Consider the following 17,653-nt stretch of genomic DNA (forward strand, 5'->3'; position numbering starts at 1 on the left):
GTCACCACTCTTTGACTGGGACATGGCAGGAGACACGAGCCAGCCGGCACTGCCACGTATGGTCTCCTAGCTCAGGAACCCACCTTTTAGTTATTCCCACCATTTCTCTTTGCCTTCACATGAAATGTCGGCCGTGGCTCAGTGGGTCTCTCTCTGTCTCTCTCTCTCTGTCTCTATGTGTCTCTCTCTCTTTCTCTCTCTGTCTGTCTGTCTCTCTCTCTCGCCTCTGAGTCAGCCCCACTCCAGGGACTTGAGCCCCATAATCCAGGCTGACACTCCCAGTGCCAGTACTGAGGGAGTGCCGCACTGTCGGAGGGTCAGTACTGGGGGAGCGCTGCACTGTCGGAGGGTCAGTACTGAGGGAGCGCTGCACTGTCGGAGGGTCAGTACTGAGGGAGCGCCGCACTGTCGGAGGGTCAGTACTGAGGGAGTGCCGCACTGTCGGAGGGTCAGTACTGGGGGAGTGCTGCACTGTCGGAGGGTCAGTACTGGGGGAGTGCTGCACTGTCGGAGGGTCAGTACTGGGGGAGTGCTGCACTGTCGGAGGGTCAGTACTGGGGGAGCGCCGCACTGTCGGAGGGTCAGTACTGAGGGAGTGCCGCACTGTCGGAGGGGCAGTACTGAGGGAGCGCCGCACTGTCGGAGGGGCAGTACTGAGGGAGCGCCGCACTGTCGGAGGGTCAGTACTGAGGGAGCGCTGCACTGTCGGAGGGTCAGTACTGAGGGAGCGCCGCACTGTCGGAGGGTCAGCACTGAGGGAGCGCCGCACTATCGGAGGGTCAGTACTGAGGGAATGCCGCACTGTCGGAGGTGCCGTCTTTCGGATGAGACGTTAAACCGAGGCCCCGTCTGCCCCTCTCAGGTGGATGTAAACGATCCCCTGGCCACTATTGGAAGAAGAGCAGGGGGAGTTCTCCCCGGTGTCCTGGGGCCAATACGAACATACGAATTAAGAGCAGGAGTAGGCCATTCGGCCCATCGAGCCTGCTCTGCCATTTGATAAGATCATGGCTGAACTGATTGTGACCTCAACCCTACTTTCCCATCTACCGACTATAACCTTTGACTCCCTTGTTAATCAGGAATCTATCTATCTAACTCAGCCTTAAAAATATTCAATGACCCTGCCTCCAACGCTCTCTGGGGAAGGGAGTTCCACAGACTCACCACCCTCTGAGAGAAAAGAGTTCTCCTCATCTCCGTTTTAAATGGGAGACCCCTTATTTTTAAACTGTGGCCCCTAGTTCTAGTCTCTCCCACAAGGGGAAACATCCTCTCAGCATCTGCCCCTTCTCGTCCCCTCAGGATCTTATATGTTTCAATAAGATCACCTCCTTCTTCTGAACTCCAGTGTATACAGGCCCAACTTGTCCAACCTTTCCTCATAAGATATCCCCCTCATCCCAGGAATCAGTCGAGTGAACCTTCTCTGAACCGCCTCCAAAGCAATTATGTCCTTTCTTAAATAAGGAGACCAAAACTGCACACAGTATTCCAGATGTGGTCTCACCAATGCCCGGTACAACTGGAGCAAAAGATCTCTACTTTTATATTCCATTCCCCTTACAACAAATGACAACATTCCATTTGCCTTCCTAATAAATTTATCCCTCAACCAACATCACTAAAAAGGGATGAAGTAATTGGTCCTTTATTTGTGGGATCTTGCTGTGCACAACACTACACTTTTAAAAGTAATTACTTGGCTGTGAAATGCTTTGAGATGTCCTGAGAACATTGAAAGATCCTTTCCCTTTTTCCCTTTCCAACCTTGGGGGTGTCTGCACTGGATCCTGGCCCTTCACCTGAGATCCTTTGAGAGGTCCCAGGCTGTGAGTAAGTTGAATGAGACGGTCCTGAGCCCCTAACTGCTCTCTCACTGCTCATCCATCATGCGTAGGGAGCATGAAGGTTACAAGTTCTGGGTGTTAACTTTCTCCCCCTCCATTCCCCAGGCTCGGAACACAGACACCAGTGAACTGTCAGCTATCAAGATCATCAAACTCGACCCTGGTAAGTTGGCAAATAATCAGGGTACCAGTCAACCAGGTTACCAGTCAACCGGATTACCAGTCAACTAGGTTACCAGACAACTAGGGTACCAGTCAACCAGGATACCAGTCAACCAGGATACCAGTCACCTTGGGTACCAGTCAACCAGGATACCAGTCAACCAGGATACCAGTCAACCAGGATACCAGTCACCTTGGGTACCAGTCAACCAGGGTACCAGTCAACCAGGATACCAGTCAACCAGGATACCAGTCAACCGGATTACCAGTCAACTAGGTTACCAGACAACTAGGGTACCAGTCACCTAGGTTATGAGTCAACCAGGATACCAGTCAACCAGGATACCAGTCACCTAGGGTACCAGTCAACCAGGTTACGAGTCAACTAGGGTATCAGTCATCTAGATTACCAGTCAACCAGGATACCAGTTAAACTGGGTACCAGTCAACCAGGTTACCAAGTCAACTGGGTTACCAGTCAACCAGGATACCAGTCAATCAGATTTCCAGTCAACTAGAGTTCTAGTGAACAAGCGTATGACTCAATTAGGGTACCAGTGAACTAGGATACTAGTCAACTAGGTTACCAGTCAACTAGTGAACCACTCAACTAGGATACCAGTTCTACAGACTGTCACCAGACAGGGCCCAGATTGAAGGCATGATCGGGAGTTGTACGGTGGGAGGTTTACGATGGGGAGGTGTACGGTGGGAGGTTTACGATCGGGAGGTGTACGGTGGGAGGTTTACGATCGGGAGGTGTACGGTGGGAGGTTTACGATCGGGAGGTGTACGGTGGGAGGTTTACGATGGGGAGGTGTACGGTGGGAGGTTTACGATCGGGAGTTGTAGGGTGGGAGGTTTACGATGGGGAGGTGTACGGTGGGAGGTTTACGATGGGGAGGTGTACGGTGGGAGGTTTACGATGGGGAGGTGTACGGTGGGAGGTTTACGATGGGGAGGTGTACGGTGGGAGGTTTACGATGGGGAGGTGTACGGTGGGAGGTTTACGATCGGGAGTTGTAGGGTGGGAGGTTTACGATGGGGAGGTGTACGGTGGGAGGTTTACGATGTGGAGGTGTACGGTGGGAGGTTTACGATCGGGAGCTGTACGGTGAGAGGTTTACGATCGGGAGTTGTACGGTGGGAGGTTTACGATGGGGAGTTGTACGGTGGGAGGTTTACGATGGGGAGGTGTACGGTGAGAGGTTTACGATCGGGAGTTGTACGGTGGGAGGTTTACGATGGGGAGTTGTACGGTGGGAGGTTTACGATGGGGAGTTGTACGGTGGGAGGTTTACGATCGGGAGTTGTAGGGTGGGAGGTTTACGATCGGGAGTTGTACGGTGGGAGGTTTACGATCGGGAGTTGTACGGTGGGAGGTTTACGATCGGGAGTTGTAGGGTGGGAGGTTTACGATGGGGAGGTGTACGGTGGGAGGTTTACGATGGGGAGGTGTACGGTGGGAGGTTTACGATGGGGAGTTGTACGGTGGGAGGTTTACGATGGGGAGGTGTACGGTGGGAGGTTTACGATCGGGAGTTGTAGGGTGGGAGGTTTACGATCGGGAGTTGTACGGTGGGAGGTTTACGATCGGGAGTTGTAGGGTGGGAGGTTTACGATGGGGAGGTGTACGGTGGGAGGTTTACGATGGGGAGGTGTACGGTGGGAGGTTTACGATCGGGAGTTGTAGGGTGGGAGGTTTACGATCGGGAGTTGTACGGTGGGAGGTTTACGATCGGGAGTTGTAGGGTGGGAGGTTTACGATCTGGAGTTGTAGGGTGGGAGGTTTACGATGGGGAGGTGTACGGTGGGAGGTTTACGATCGGGAGTTGTAGGGTGGGAGGTTTACGATCGGGAGTTGTACGGTGGGAGGTTTACGATCGGGAGTTGTAGGGTGGGAGGTTTACGATCTGGAGTTGTAGGGTGGGAGGTTTACGATGGGGAGGTGTACGGTGGGAGGTTTACGATCGGGAGGTTTACGATGGGGAGTTGTAGGGTGGGAGGTTTACGATGGGGAGGTGTACGGTGGGAGGTTTACGATCGGGAGCTGTACGGTGAGAGGTTTACGATCGGGAGTTGTACGGTGGGAGGTTTACGATCGGGAGTTGTAGGGTGGGAGGTTTACGATCAGGAGTTGTAGGGTGGGAGGTTTACGATCGGGAGTTGTACGGTGGGAGGTTTACGATGGGGAGGTGTACGGTGGGAGGTTTACGATCGGGAGTTGTACGGTGGGAGGTTTACGATCGGGAGTTGTACGGTGGGAAGTTTACGATCGGGAGTTGTACGGTGGGAGGTTTACGATCGGGAGTTGTACGGTGGGAGGTTTACGATCGGGAGTTGTACGGTGGGAGGTTTACGATCGGGAGTTGTACGGTGGGAGGTTTACGATCGGGAGTTGTAGGGTGGGAGGTTTACGATGGGGAGTTGTAGGGTGGGAGGTTTACGATCGGGAGTTGTACGGTGGGAGGTTTACGATGGGGAGGTGTACGGTGGGAGGTTTACGATCGGGAGTTGTAGGGTGGGAGGTTTACGATGGGGAGTTGTAGGGTGGGAGGTTTACGATCGGGAGTTGTAGGGTGGGAGGTTTACGATGGGGAGGTGTAGGGTGGGAGGTTTACGATCGGGAGTTGTAGGGTGGGAGGTTTACGATGGGGAGGTGTACGGTGGGAGGTTTACGATGGGGAGGTGTACGGTGGGAGGTTTACGATCGGGAGTTGTAGGGTGGGAGGTTTACGATGGGGAGGTGTACGGTGGGAGGTTTACGATGGGGAGGTGTACGGTGGGAGGTTTACGATGGGGAGCTGTACGGTGGGAGGTTTACGATCGGGAGTTGTATGGTGGGAGGTTTACGATCGGGAGTTGTAGGGTGGGAGGTTTACGATGGGGAGGTGTAGGGTGGGAGGTTTACGATGGGGAGGTGTACGGTGGGAGGTTTACGATCGGGAGTTGTACGGTGGGAGGTTTACGATGGGGAGGTGTACGGTGGGAGGTTTACGATGGGGAGGTGTACGGTGGGAGGTTTACGATGGGGAGCTGTACGGTGGGAGGTTTACGATCGGGAGGTGTACGGTGGGAGGTTTACGATGGGGAGCTGTACGGTGGGAGGTTTACGATGGGGAGGTGTACAGTGGGAGGTTTACGATCGGGAGGTGTACGGTGGGAGGTTTACGATCGGGAGGTGTACGGTGGGAGGTTTACGATCGGGAGGTGTACGGTGGGAGGTTTACGATGGGGAGGTGTACGGTGGGAGGTTTACGATCGGGAGTTGTAGGGTGGGAGGTTTACGATGGGGAGGTGTACGGTGGGAGGTTTACGATGGGGAGGTGTACGGTGGGAGGTTTACGATGGGGAGGTGTACGGTGGGAGGTTTACGATGGGGAGGTGTACGGTGGGAGGTTTACGATCGGGAGTTGTAGGGTGGGAGGTTTACGATGGGGAGGTGTACGGTGGGAGGTTTACGATGTGGAGGTGTACGGTGGGAGGTTTACGATCGGGAGCTGTACGGTGAGAGGTTTACGATCGGGAGTTGTACGGTGGGAGGTTTACGATGGGGAGTTGTACGGTGGGAGGTTTACGATCGGGAGTTGTACGGTGGGAGGTTTACGATCGGGAGTTGTAGGGTGGGAGGTTTACGATGGGGAGGTGTACGGTGGGAGGTTTACGATCGGGAGTTGTACGGTGGGAGGTTTACGATCGGGAGTTGTACGGTGGGAGGTTTACGATCGGGAGTTGTAGGGTGGGAGGTTTACGATCGGGAGTTGTACGGTGAGAGGTTTACGATCGGGAGTTGTAGGGTGGGAGGTTTACGATCGGGAGTTGTACGGTGGGAGGTTTACGATGGGGAGTTGTAGGGTGGGAGGTTTACGATGGGGAGTTGTACGGTGGGAGGTTTACGATCGGGAGTTGTACGGTGGGAGGTTTACGATGGGGAGTTGTACGGTGGGAGGTTTACGATCGGGAGTTGTAGGGTGGGAGGTTTACGATGGGGAGTTGTACGGTGGGAGGTTTACGATGGGGAGGTGTACGGTGAGAGGTTTACGATCGGGAGTTGTACGGTGGGAGGTTTACGATGGGGAGTTGTACGGTGGGAGGTTTACGATCGGGAGTTGCAGGGTGGGAGGTTTACGATGGGGAGTTGTAGGGTGGGAGGTTTACGATCGGGAGTTGTAGGGTGGGAGGTTTACGATGGGGAGGTGTAGGGTGGGAGGTTTACGATGGGGAGGTGTACGGTGGGAGGTTTACGATGGGGAGCTGTACGGTGGGAGGTTTACGATGGGGAGGTGTACGGTGGGAGGTTTACGATGGGGAGGTGTACGGTGGGAGGTTTACGATGGGGAGCTGTACGGTGGGAGGTTTACGATCGGGAGGTGTACGGTGGGAGGTTTACGATGGGGAGTTGTACGGTGGGAGGTTTACGATCGGGAGTTGTACGGTGGGAGGTTTACGATCGGGAGTTGTAGGGTGGGAGGTTTACGATGGGGAGTTGTAGGGTGGGAGGTTTACGATCGGGAGTTGTACGGTGGGAGGTTTACGATGGGGAGGTGTACGGTGGGAGGTTTACGATCGGGAGTTGTAGGGTGGGAGGTTTACGATGGGGAGTTGTAGGGTGGGAGGTTTACGATCGGGAGTTGTAGGGTGGGAGGTTTACGATGGGGAGGTGTAGGGTGGGAGGTTTACGATCGGGAGTTGTAGGGTGGGAGGTTTACGATGGGGAGGTGTACGGTGGGAGGTTTACGATGGGGAGGTGTACGGTGGGAGGTTTACGATCGGGAGTTGTAGGGTGGGAGGTTTACGATGGGGAGGTGTACGGTGGGAGGTTTACGATGGGGAGGTGTACGGTGGGAGGTTTACGATGGGGAGCTGTACGGTGGGAGGTTTACGATCGGGAGTTGTATGGTGGGAGGTTTACGATCGGGAGTTGTAGGGTGGGAGGTTTACGATGGGGAGGTGTAGGGTGGGAGGTTTACGATGGGGAGGTGTACGGTGGGAGGTTTACGATCGGGAGTTGTAGGGTGGGAGGTTTACGATGGGGAGCTGTACGGTGGGAGGTTTACGATGGGGAGGTGTACGGTGGGAGGTTTACGATCGGGAGTTGTACGGTGGGAGGTTTACGATGGGGAGGTGTACGGTGGGAGGTTTACGATGGGGAGGTGTACGGTGGGAGGTTTACGATGGGGAGCTGTACGGTGGGAGGTTTACGATCGGGAGGTGTACGGTGGGAGGTTTACGATGGGGAGCTGTACGGTGGGAGGTTTACGATCGGGAGGTGTACGGTGGGAGGTTTACGATCGGGAGGTGTACGGTGGGAGGTTTACGATCGGGAGGTGTACGGTGGGAGGTTTACGATGGGGAGGTGTACGGTGGGAGGTTTACGATCGGGAGTTGTAGGGTGGGAGGTTTACGATGGGGAGGTGTACGGTGGGAGGTTTACGATGGGGAGGTGTACGGTGGGAGGTTTACGATGGGGAGGTGTACGGTGGGAGGTTTACGATGGGGAGGTGTACAGTGGGAGGTTTACGATCGGGAGTTGTAGGGTGGGAGGTTTACGATGGGGAGGTGTACGGTGGGAGGTTTACGATGTGGAGGTGTACGGTGGGAGGTTTACGATCGGGAGCTGTACGGTGAGAGGTTTACGATCGGGAGTTGTACGGTGGGAGGTTTACGATGGGGAGTTGTACGGTGGGAGGTTTACGATGGGGAGTTGTACGGTGGGAGGTTTACGATCGGGAGTTGTACGGTGGGAGGTTTACGATCGGGAGTTGTAGGGTGGGAGGTTTACGATGGGGAGGTGTACGGTGGGAGGTTTACGATCGGGAGTTGTACGGTGGGAGGTTTACGATCGGGAGTTGTACGGTGGGAGGTTTACGATCGGGAGTTGTAGGGTGGGAGGTTTACGATCGGGAGTTGTACGGTGAGAGGTTTACGATCGGGAGTTGTACGGTGGGAGGTTTACGATCGGGAGTTGTACGGTGGGAGGTTTACGATGGGGAGTTGTAGGGTGGGAGGTTTACGATGGGGAGTTGTACGGTGGGAGGTTTACGATCGGGAGTTGTACGGTGGGAGGTTTACGATGGGGAGGTGTACGGTGGGAGGTTTACGATGGGGAGCTGTACGGTGGGAGGTTTACGATCGGGAGTTGTACGGTGGGAGGTTTACGATGGGGAGTTGTAGGGTGGGAGGTTTACGATGGGGAGTTGTACGGTGGGAGGTTTACGATGGGGAGGTGTACGGTGGGAGGTTTACGATGGGGAGCTGTACGGTGGGAGGTTTACGATCGGGAGCTGTACGGTGGGAGGTTTACGATCGGGAGTTGTAGGGTGGGAGGTTTACGATGGGGAGGTGTACGGTGGGAGGTTTACGATGGGGAGGTGTACGGTGGGAGGTTTACGATCGGGAGTTGTAGGGTGGGAGGTTTACGATGGGGAGGTGTACGGTGGGAGGTTTACGATGTGGAGGTGTACGGTGGGAGGTTTACGATCGGGAGCTGTACGGTGAGAGGTTTACGATCGGGAGTTGTACGGTGGGAGGTTTACGATCGGGAGTTGTACGGTGGGAGGTTTACGATCGGGAGGTGTACGGGGGGAGGTTTACGATCGGGAGGTTTACGATCGGGAGGTGTAGGGTGGGAGGTTTACGATCGGGAGTTGTACGGTGGGAGGTTTACGATCGGGAGTTGTAGGGTGGGAGGTTTACGATGGGGAGGTGTACGGTGGGAGGTTTACGATCGGGAGTTGTAGGGTGGGAGGTTTACGATCGGGAGTTGTACGGTGGGAGGTTTACGATCGGGAGTTGTCGGGTGGGAGGTTTACGATGGGGAGTTGTACGGTGGGAGGTTTACGATGGGGAGTTGTACGGTGGGAGGTTTACGATGGGGAGGTGTACGGTGGGAGGTTTACGATGGGGAGGTTTACGATGGGGAGGTTTACGGTGGGAGGTTTACGATGGGGAGGTGTACGGTGGGAGGTTTACGATGGGGAGGTGTACGGTGGGAGGTTTTTCGATGGGGAGGTGTACGGTGGGAGGTTTACGATGGGGAGGTGTACGGTGGGAGGTTTACGATGGGGAGGTTTACAATTGGGAGTTGTATAGTGGGAGGTTTACGATGGGGAGGTTTACGATGGGGAGGTTTACGATGGGGAGGTGTACGGTGGGAGGTTTACGATCGGGAGGTGTAGGGTGGGAGGTTTACGATGGGGAGGTGTACGGTGGGAGGTTTACGATGGGGAGGTTTACGATGGGGAGGTGTACGGTGGGAGGTTTACGATGGGGAGGTTTACAATTGGGAGTTGTATAGTGGGAGGTTTACGATGGGGAGGTTTACGATGGGGAGGTGTACGGTGGGAGGTTTACGATCGGGAGGTGTACGGTGGGAGGTTTACGATCGGGAGGTGTACGGTGGGAGGTTTACGATCGGGAGGTGTACGGTGGGAGGTTTACGATCGGGAGGTGTACGGTGGGAGGTTTACGATCGGGAGGTGTACGGTGGGAGGTTTACGATCGGGAGGTGTACGGTGGGAGGTTTACGATGGGGAGGTTTACGATCGGGAGTTGTACAGTGGGAGGTTTACGATGGGGAGGTGTACGGTGGGAGGTTTACGATGGGGAGGTGTACGGTGGGAGGTTTACGATGGGGAGGTTTACGATGGGGAGGTTTACGATCGGGAGGTGTACGGTGGGAGGTTTACGATCGGGAGGTGTACGGTGGGAGGCTTACGATTGGGAGGTGTACGGTGGGAGGTTTACGATTGGGAGGTGTACGGTGGGAGGTTTACGATCGGGAGGTGTACGGTGGGAGGTTTACGATGGGGAGGTGTACGGGGGGAGGTTTACGATGGGGAGGTGTACGGTGGGAGGTTTACGATGGGGAGGTGTACGGTGGGAGGTTTACGATCGGGAGGTGTACGGGGGGAGGTTTACGATCGGGAGGTGTACGGTGGGAGGTTTACGATCGGGAGTTGTACGGTGGGAGGTTTACGATCGGGAGGTGTACGGTGGGAGGTTTACGATCGGGAGTTGTACGGTGGGAGGTTTACGATGGGGAGGTGTACGGTGGGAGGTTTACGATGGGGAGGTTTACGATGGGGAGGTTTACGATGGGGAGGTGTACGGTGGGAGGTTTACGATGGGGAGGTGTACGGTGGGAGGTTTACGATCGGGAGGTGTACGGTGGGAGGTTTACGATCGGGAGTTGTACGGTGGGAGGTTTACGATCGGGAGTTGTACGGTGGGAGGTTTACGATCGGGAGTTGTACGGTGGGAGGTTTACGATGGGGAGGTGTACGGTGGGAGGTTTACGATGGGGAGGTTTACGATGGGGAGGTGTACGGTGGGAGGTTTACGATGGGGAGGTGTACGGTGGGAGGTTTACGATGGGGAGGTTTACGATGGGGAGGTTTACGATGGGGAGGTGTACGGTGGGAGGTTTACGATGGGGAGGTGTACGGTGGGAGGTTTACGATCGGGAGGTGTACGGTGGGAGGTTTACGATCGGGAGGTGTACGGTGGGAGGTTTACGATCGGGAGGTGTACGGGGGGAGGTTTCTCACAGCTCGAGCTTACCTCACCCGCTCACCCTGACACCAGACTGAAATCTCGGGCCCACACTGCACCATCGCTGTTCCACCCTCTCTATAGAGGGTTGCCAACTCCGGTTGGACATATTCCTGGAGGTTTCATCACATGACCTCCTGCGTCCAACTGCCCCGCCCCTACACTAACGCCATTGGTCGTCCGACATGCCCACCCTCACGGCTCACCGCCGTCCCAGCCAATCGGAAAGCGAATAGACTCTTCGTTACCGGATTGGATGATACTTGACTGTCAGGAAAATATCTGCGAAACAGGCTGTTTGACTAACAAATAAACAGGAGCGTTCAAAGAACTTTTCCTTTACAAAGATTATTGTGTCTAACGCCCCTCTGACATTTCCCCTGGGTGTTTTGCTCGCAGGAAGTGCCCAGGAGATTAGTCTTCAATTTCTGGAGACTCCAGGGCAATCCTGGAGGGGTTGGCAACCCTCGGTCTAGACGATAATATCTGTGTTGTCCTCATCAGGTGATGACATGTCGTCCCTTGAGCAGGAGATTACAATGATGAAGGGCTGTAAACATCACAATATCGTCGCGTATTTTGGCAGTTACTTCAGGTGAGTGAGGCCACGATGCATTAAAATCCTGGCATTTATCTGTTCCTTACTTCCCACCCCCTCCGCCCGCCCCCCATTTCTCTCCTCCTCTCCTAGCACGTAAGAACATAAGAAACAGGAGCAGGAGTAGGCCATTCGGCCCCTCGGGCCTGCTCCGCCATTCAATCAGATCATTGGCTGATCTTCGACCTCAGCTCCACTTTCCCGCCCGATCCCCATATTCCTTGATTCCCCTCGAGTCCAAACATCCATCCATCTCAGCCTTGAATATATTCAATGACTCAGCATCCACAGCCCTCTGGGGTAGAGAATTCCAAAGATTCACCACCCTCTGAGTGAAGAAATTCCTCCTCATCTCAGTCTTGAATGGCCGACCCCTTATCCAGAGACTATGCCCCCTCGTTCTAGACTCTCCAGCCAGGGGAAACAGCCTCTCAGCATCTACCCTGTCAAGCCCTGTAAGAATTTTATATGTTTCAATGAGATCACCTCTCATTCTTCAAAACTCCAGAGAGTCTCGGCTCATTCTACTCAATCTCTCCTCATAGGACAACCCTCCCATCCCAGGAATCAATCTAGTGAACCTTCGTTGCACTGCCTCTAAGACAAGTATATCCTTCCTTAGATAAGGAGACCAAAACTGTATGCAGATGCTGCAATGCACTTTCTCACCCAGATAGCCACGGCTCGCTGGGATATGGAGTGGGTGGGTGAAGGGGGCAATGAGCCAGAATTCCTGATCGCCGTCCAGTGATGCTCTGCTGGAAAGTGCACGGGAGTCGATGTCGGGATGAGGACCGGATTACTCCCGGGCGTGATGCACCCCATGGTCAACCGACCGTTGACACTCACAATACCTGTCAGAAGCTGGGATTGTTCTCCTTAGAGCAGAGAAGGTTAAGGGGAGATTTAATTGAGGTGTTCAAAATCATGAGGAGTTTTGATCGAGTAAATAAGGAGAAACTGTTTCCAGTGACAGGAGGGTCGGTAACCAGAGGACACAGATTTAAGATAATTGGTGAAAGAACCAGAGGGGGAGATGAGGAGAATGTTTTTTTACGCAGTGAGTTGTGATGATCTGGAATTCACTGCCTGAAAGGGCGGTGGAAGCAGATTCAATAATAACTTTCAAAAGGGAATTGGAGAAATAATTGAAAAGGAAAAATTTGAGGGTGATGGGAAAGAGCAGGGGGAGTGGGAAAAAGACTTGCATTTTTACAGGACCTTTCACCACCTCAGGACGTCCCAAAGCACTTTACAGCCAGCGAAGTACTTTTTTGAAGTGTAGTCACTGTTGTAATGTTGGAAACATGGCACAGTAAGATCCCACAAACAGCAATGTGATAATGACCAAATAATCATGATGTTGGTTGAGGGATAAATATCGGCCCCAGGACACCGGGGAGAACTCCCCCTGCTCTTCTTCCAATAGTGGCCGTGGGATCCTTTACATCCATCTGAGAGGGGCAGACGGGGCCTCGGTTTAATGTCCCATCCGAAAGACGGCACCTCCAACAGTGCAGCGCTCCCTCAGTACTGACCCTCCGACAGTGCGGCGCTCCCTCAGTACTGACCCTCCCACGGTGCAGCACTCCCTCAGTACTGACCCTCCGACAGTGCAGCACTCCCTCAGTACCGACCCTCCGACAGTGCGGCGCTCCCTCAGTACCGGCCCTCCGACAGTGCGGCGCTCCCTCAGTACCGACCCTCCGACGGTGCGGCGCTCCCTCAGTACTGACCCTCCGACAGTGCGGCGCTCCCTCAGTACTGACCCTCCGACAGTGCGGCGCTCCCTCAGTACTGACCCTCCGACAGTGCGGCGCTCCCTCAGTACTGACCCTCCGACAGTGCGGCGCTCCCTCAGTACTGGCACCAGGGGAGTGTCGGTCTGGGTTACGGGGCTCGAGTCTCTGGAGTGGGGGATCGAACCCACGACCTTCTGACTCAGAGCGAGAGAGAGAGAGAGAGACACCCACTGAGCCACAGCTGGCAGCACAGTGGGACTAATTGGAGAGCTCTTTCAAAGAGCCAGCACAGGCTCGATGGGCCGTAGGGCCTGCTTCTGTGCCGTGCGATTCTGCGACGTGTGTGAAGTAGCGGTGTTTGATCACCCAGCATTCCCCTCATGCTGATCGGGGCGAATCTCAAGAAAGAGGCCAATTAAACCTTGTCCCCTTTTATTCCAGGAATAATAAGATGTGGATTTGTATGGAGTACTGTGGGGGAGGCTCGTTACAGGACATCTACCAAGGTAAGCGAGTTCCATCAGGAGGCACTCCAGGCAATTCCCAGTCCTGAGGCCGCAGAGTGAACGTGGAAAAGTTTGGATCGGCGACCCGATAGCTCGGGAGTCTCCCCCGGGAATGGGGTACGGTCCTCCCGGGAGAACTGGGCCCTTTAAATATCCCGCTGCCCCTCGCCCCACTCTGTGACCTCGCCAGTCGCTGTCCCCTCCCACTCACCCCACCTCGTGGCAGGGGACAGAACCCAGCTTTGGCTGGTGGAGATACAGCGGGGGAGTCTGAGAGATGGGACAGGGAGAGGTCCGTCTACAAAGTACAACCACCTGCATTTATATAGCGCCTTTAACGTAGTAAAACGTCCCAAGGAGCTTCACAGGAGCGTAAATCAGACAAAATTTGACACCGAGCCACATAAGGAAATATTAGGACAGGTGACCAGAGGCTCAGTCAAAGAGGGAGGTTTTAAGGAGGAGAGAGAGGTGGAGAGGTTTAGGGAGGGAATTGCAGAGCTCAGGGCCCAGGCAGCTGAAGGCACGGCCGCCAATGGTGGAGCGATGGGAATCGGGGATGGGCAAGAGGCCAGAATTGGAGGAGCGCAGAGATCTCGGAGGGTTGTAGGGCTGGAGGGGGTTACAGAGATAGGGAGGGGGGGCGAGGGCCGTGGAGGGATTTGAACACGAGGATGAGAATTTTAAAATCGAGGCGTTCCCGGACCGGGAGCCGATGTAGGTCAGCGAGCGCAGGGGGTGATGGGTGAACGGGACTCGGTGCGAGTTAGGATACGGCGGGCGGGGGGGTAGAGATTCTGATGAGCTGGAGTTTACGGAGGGTGGGAGATGGACGGCCGGCCAGGAGAGGATTGGAATAGTCGAGTCTGGAGGTAACAAAGGCACGGATGAGGGTTTCAGCAGCAGATGGGCTGAGGTCGGGGGCGGAGACGGGCGGGGTTACGGAGGTGGAAGTCGGGGGTCTCGGTGACGGAGAGGGCTCCATATCTTGCTAATGCCCCGTGGGTTTCCTAATGTCTTGGTCCCCAATCCAATGAGTGACACATTCGAGAGTGTGACTCGAGCGGGTGTGATATTGGGCTGGACTTTGTTCTACATTCTAACTTGGATTCCCTTTTCTTGACAGTCACAGGCCCTCTGTCGGAGAAGCAGATTGCCTACATCTGCAGGGAAACTCTGCAGGTACGTGGACTGTAGATTTTGATCGGGTGAGAGATTTCATGCTCCCACTCAGGAAAGACACTGTTTGACGGGACAGTGTAGAGGGAGCTTTACTCTGTATCTAACCCTGTACCTGCCCTGGGAGTGTTTGATGGGACAGTGTAGAGGGAGCTTTACTCTGTATCTAACCCGTGCTGTACCTGCCCTGGGAGTGTTTGATGGGACAGTGTAGAGGGAGCTTTACTCTGTATCTAACCCGTGCTGTACCTGCCCTGGGAGTGTTTGATGGGACAGTGTAGAGGGAGCTTTACTCTGTATCTAACCCTGTACCTGCCCTGGGAGTGTTTGATGGGACAGTGTAGAGGGAGCTTTACTCTGTATCTAACCCTGTACCTGCCCGGGGAGTGTTTGATGGGACAGTGTCGAGGGAGCTTTACTCTGTATCTAACCCTGTACCTGCCCTGGGAGTGTTTGATGGGACAGTGTCGAGGGAGCTTTACTCTGTATCTAACCCTGTACCTGCCCTGGGAGTGTTTGATGGGACAGTGTAGAGGGAGCTTTACTCTGTATTTTTTTTCAACACTTATGTGATTCTACTTAACAAATATTTTGGATTTAACTTGTGTTTTTAAGGGACTCCAGCACCTTCACAGCGGTGGGAAAATGCATCGAGACATCAAGGTAAATATGGAGAGTGTAAAAGCTCGAGTGTAGATGGCCCACCTGGGACAGTACTGAGCTGTTCAGAGCTGGGTGGGCCTAACTTCTGTCTTTCTGTCTGCTGGGGCTGCAGTAGGTGCTGGAATTAGTCTCAGTGCCCCTGGGTTAATGGGGTAGTACCTTATCCAGTGACTTCACAGAATCATAGAGCACAGAAGAAGGCCATTCGGCCCATCGTGCCTGTACCGGCTCTTTGAAAGAGCTATCCAATTAGTCCCACTCCCCCCTGCTCTTTCCCCGTAGCCCCTGCAAATTTTCCCCCTTCAAGTATTTCTCCAATTCCCTTTTGAAAGTTATTATTGAATCTGCTTCCACCGCCCTTTCAGGCAGTGAATTCCAGATCATCACAACTCGCTGTGTAAAAAAACATTCTCCCCATCTCCCCCTCTGGTTCTTTCACCAATTATCTTCAATCTGTGTCCTCTGGTTACCGACCCTCCTGCCACTGGAAACAGTTTCTCCTTATTTACTCCATCAAAACCCCTCATGATTTTGAATCCCTCGATTAAATCTCCCCTTAACCTTCTCTGCTCTAAGGAGAACAATCCCAGATTCTCCAGTCTCTCCACATAACTGAAGTCCCTCATCCCTGGGACCGTTCTAGTAAATCTCCTCTGCACCCTCTCCAAGGCCCCGACATCCTTCCTAAAGTGCGGTGCCCAGAACTGGACACAATACTCCAGCTGAGGCCTAACCAGACCTCTGCTGGTAAGTGAATGGAGGTGGCCACGATGGATGGGCTTGCTTGTGATGCCGACACAGTTGAATTGCCCACCAGTAGCCACTGTCTGGGATCTGACGTACAGGCTGGCCCCTTGGAGAAGGGGGTGAAGGGTTTGCATCTGAGCGACAGTAGCCAGCACCTGCGAGAGAGGGAGGGGAGGAACTGGACAAGAAATACAGGAGAAAAGAATGAACTGTCCCCGGTGTTTAATGTCCCCTTCTGTTCTCCCCAGGGCGCAAATATTCTGTTGACAGATCGAGGAGACGTCAAACTAGGTGGGACATGTCTGATTCTGGTAAAAGACTGTGTTGTGCGTTGGATGAAAGTTTTTGGTGGTCAGGTAACGGGAGGTGAAGTTGGTATTGGTGGTGAGAAAGGCAGAGGGGATGAGGGCTGTGCGTCGGGATCCCGGTCTGACATCTCGAGTCTCCCAGCGAGCGGATTAACGGTGGTGAGGATGTAAAGCCTCGGTATGATAAACATTCTGCCACAGGTCCTGCAGCGGTCTGTAGTGCTCCTGAGTTGGGTTTCGCAGACGAGGTATGGGAATGAATACACACTGGTTGCACATCCAACCCCAACTAGGCCCCGTATTCCACCACTTGGTCCCAATGCAGAAATCCTGAACCCTGCTCGATCTCACCCTGCCACCCAAAACACAAAACGGGGACTCCCGTTTCGATCGTGCCTTTCACCACCTCTGGACGTCCCAAAGCGCCTCACAGCCAATGAGCTACTTTTTGAAGTGCAGTCACTGTTGCAATGTAGGAAACGCGGCAGCCAACTTGCGCACAGCAAGATCCCACAAACAGCAACGAGATAAATGACCAGATCATCTGTTTTTTTAGTGATGCTGGTTGAGGGATAAATATTGGCCCCGGGACACGAGATGTTGGGAGGGGCTCGGTCAAAGAGGTGGGTTTCAAGGAGGGTCTCAGACGAGGATAGGCAATGGGGGGGGGGGGGAATGGCGATCCAGGGAGGGAATTCCAGAGCTCAGGGCCCAGGCAGCTGAAGGCACGGCCGCCAATGGTGGAGCGATGGGAATCGGGGGGGATGGACAAGAGGCCAGAATTGGAGGAGCGCAGAGATCTCGGAGGGTTGTAGGGGCTGGAGGGGGTTACAGAGATAGGGAGGGGGGGGCGAGGGGCCACGGAGGGATTTGAACACGAGGATGGAGAATTTTAAATTCGAGGCGTTCCCGGACCGGGAGCCGATGTGGGTCAGCGAGCGCAGGGGGTGATGGGTGAACGGGACTCGGTGCGAGTTAGGATACGGGCTCCTGGATGAGCTGATGACCGGGTGGGGCCTGTTCTCAAGTCAGGGCCTTCGGGGGGGGGAAGGAGGGCAGGGGAATCTGAAGCAAAGTAAAGTGACCGACTCTCTCTCTTTATTTCCAGCTGATTTCGGGGTCTCGGCCGAGCTCACTGCCTCAGTGGGAAAGAGGAAATCTTTCATCGGTACCCCGTATTGGTAAATATAATTATCCCCGTCTGAACACACACTTCAATAACTGCAGGCCCTCGCTGTGCTCTCTGCTCCCTTGCTGTTCCTCCCCATCGGTCCAGTGCACTCTCTTCCAGTTTGGCGATGTCCAGTCCACCTTTAGTCTTCCCCGAGCCTGACTTGAGATGCCG

General features: G+C 54.4%; 1 protein-coding gene across 6 annotated transcripts in view; it reads left to right on the forward strand.

Annotated features, from left to right (window-relative positions):
* The window catches only part of map4k2 (mitogen-activated protein kinase kinase kinase kinase 2), a 69,036-nt gene that overhangs the window by 11,906 nt on the left and 39,477 nt on the right, over nucleotides 1-17,653 (forward strand). For all 6 annotated transcript variants that reach the window (XM_067975552.1, XM_067975553.1, XM_067975554.1 and 3 more), the window contains exons 2-8: nucleotides 1,956-2,013; nucleotides 11,070-11,160; nucleotides 13,347-13,411; nucleotides 14,538-14,593; nucleotides 15,206-15,253; nucleotides 16,249-16,291; nucleotides 17,417-17,489. In XM_067975552.1, the coding sequence (XP_067831653.1) occupies nucleotides 1,956-2,013; nucleotides 11,070-11,160; nucleotides 13,347-13,411; nucleotides 14,538-14,593; nucleotides 15,206-15,253; nucleotides 16,249-16,291; nucleotides 17,417-17,489 (434 nt within the window). The remainder of the gene's footprint in view (nucleotides 1-1,955; nucleotides 2,014-11,069; nucleotides 11,161-13,346; nucleotides 13,412-14,537; nucleotides 14,594-15,205; nucleotides 15,254-16,248; nucleotides 16,292-17,416; nucleotides 17,490-17,653) is intronic.

The sequence above is a fragment of the Heptranchias perlo genome, chromosome 43 (assembly GCF_035084215.1).
Source record: "Heptranchias perlo isolate sHepPer1 chromosome 43, sHepPer1.hap1, whole genome shotgun sequence".
Taxonomy (NCBI): domain Eukaryota; kingdom Metazoa; phylum Chordata; class Chondrichthyes; order Hexanchiformes; family Hexanchidae; genus Heptranchias; species Heptranchias perlo.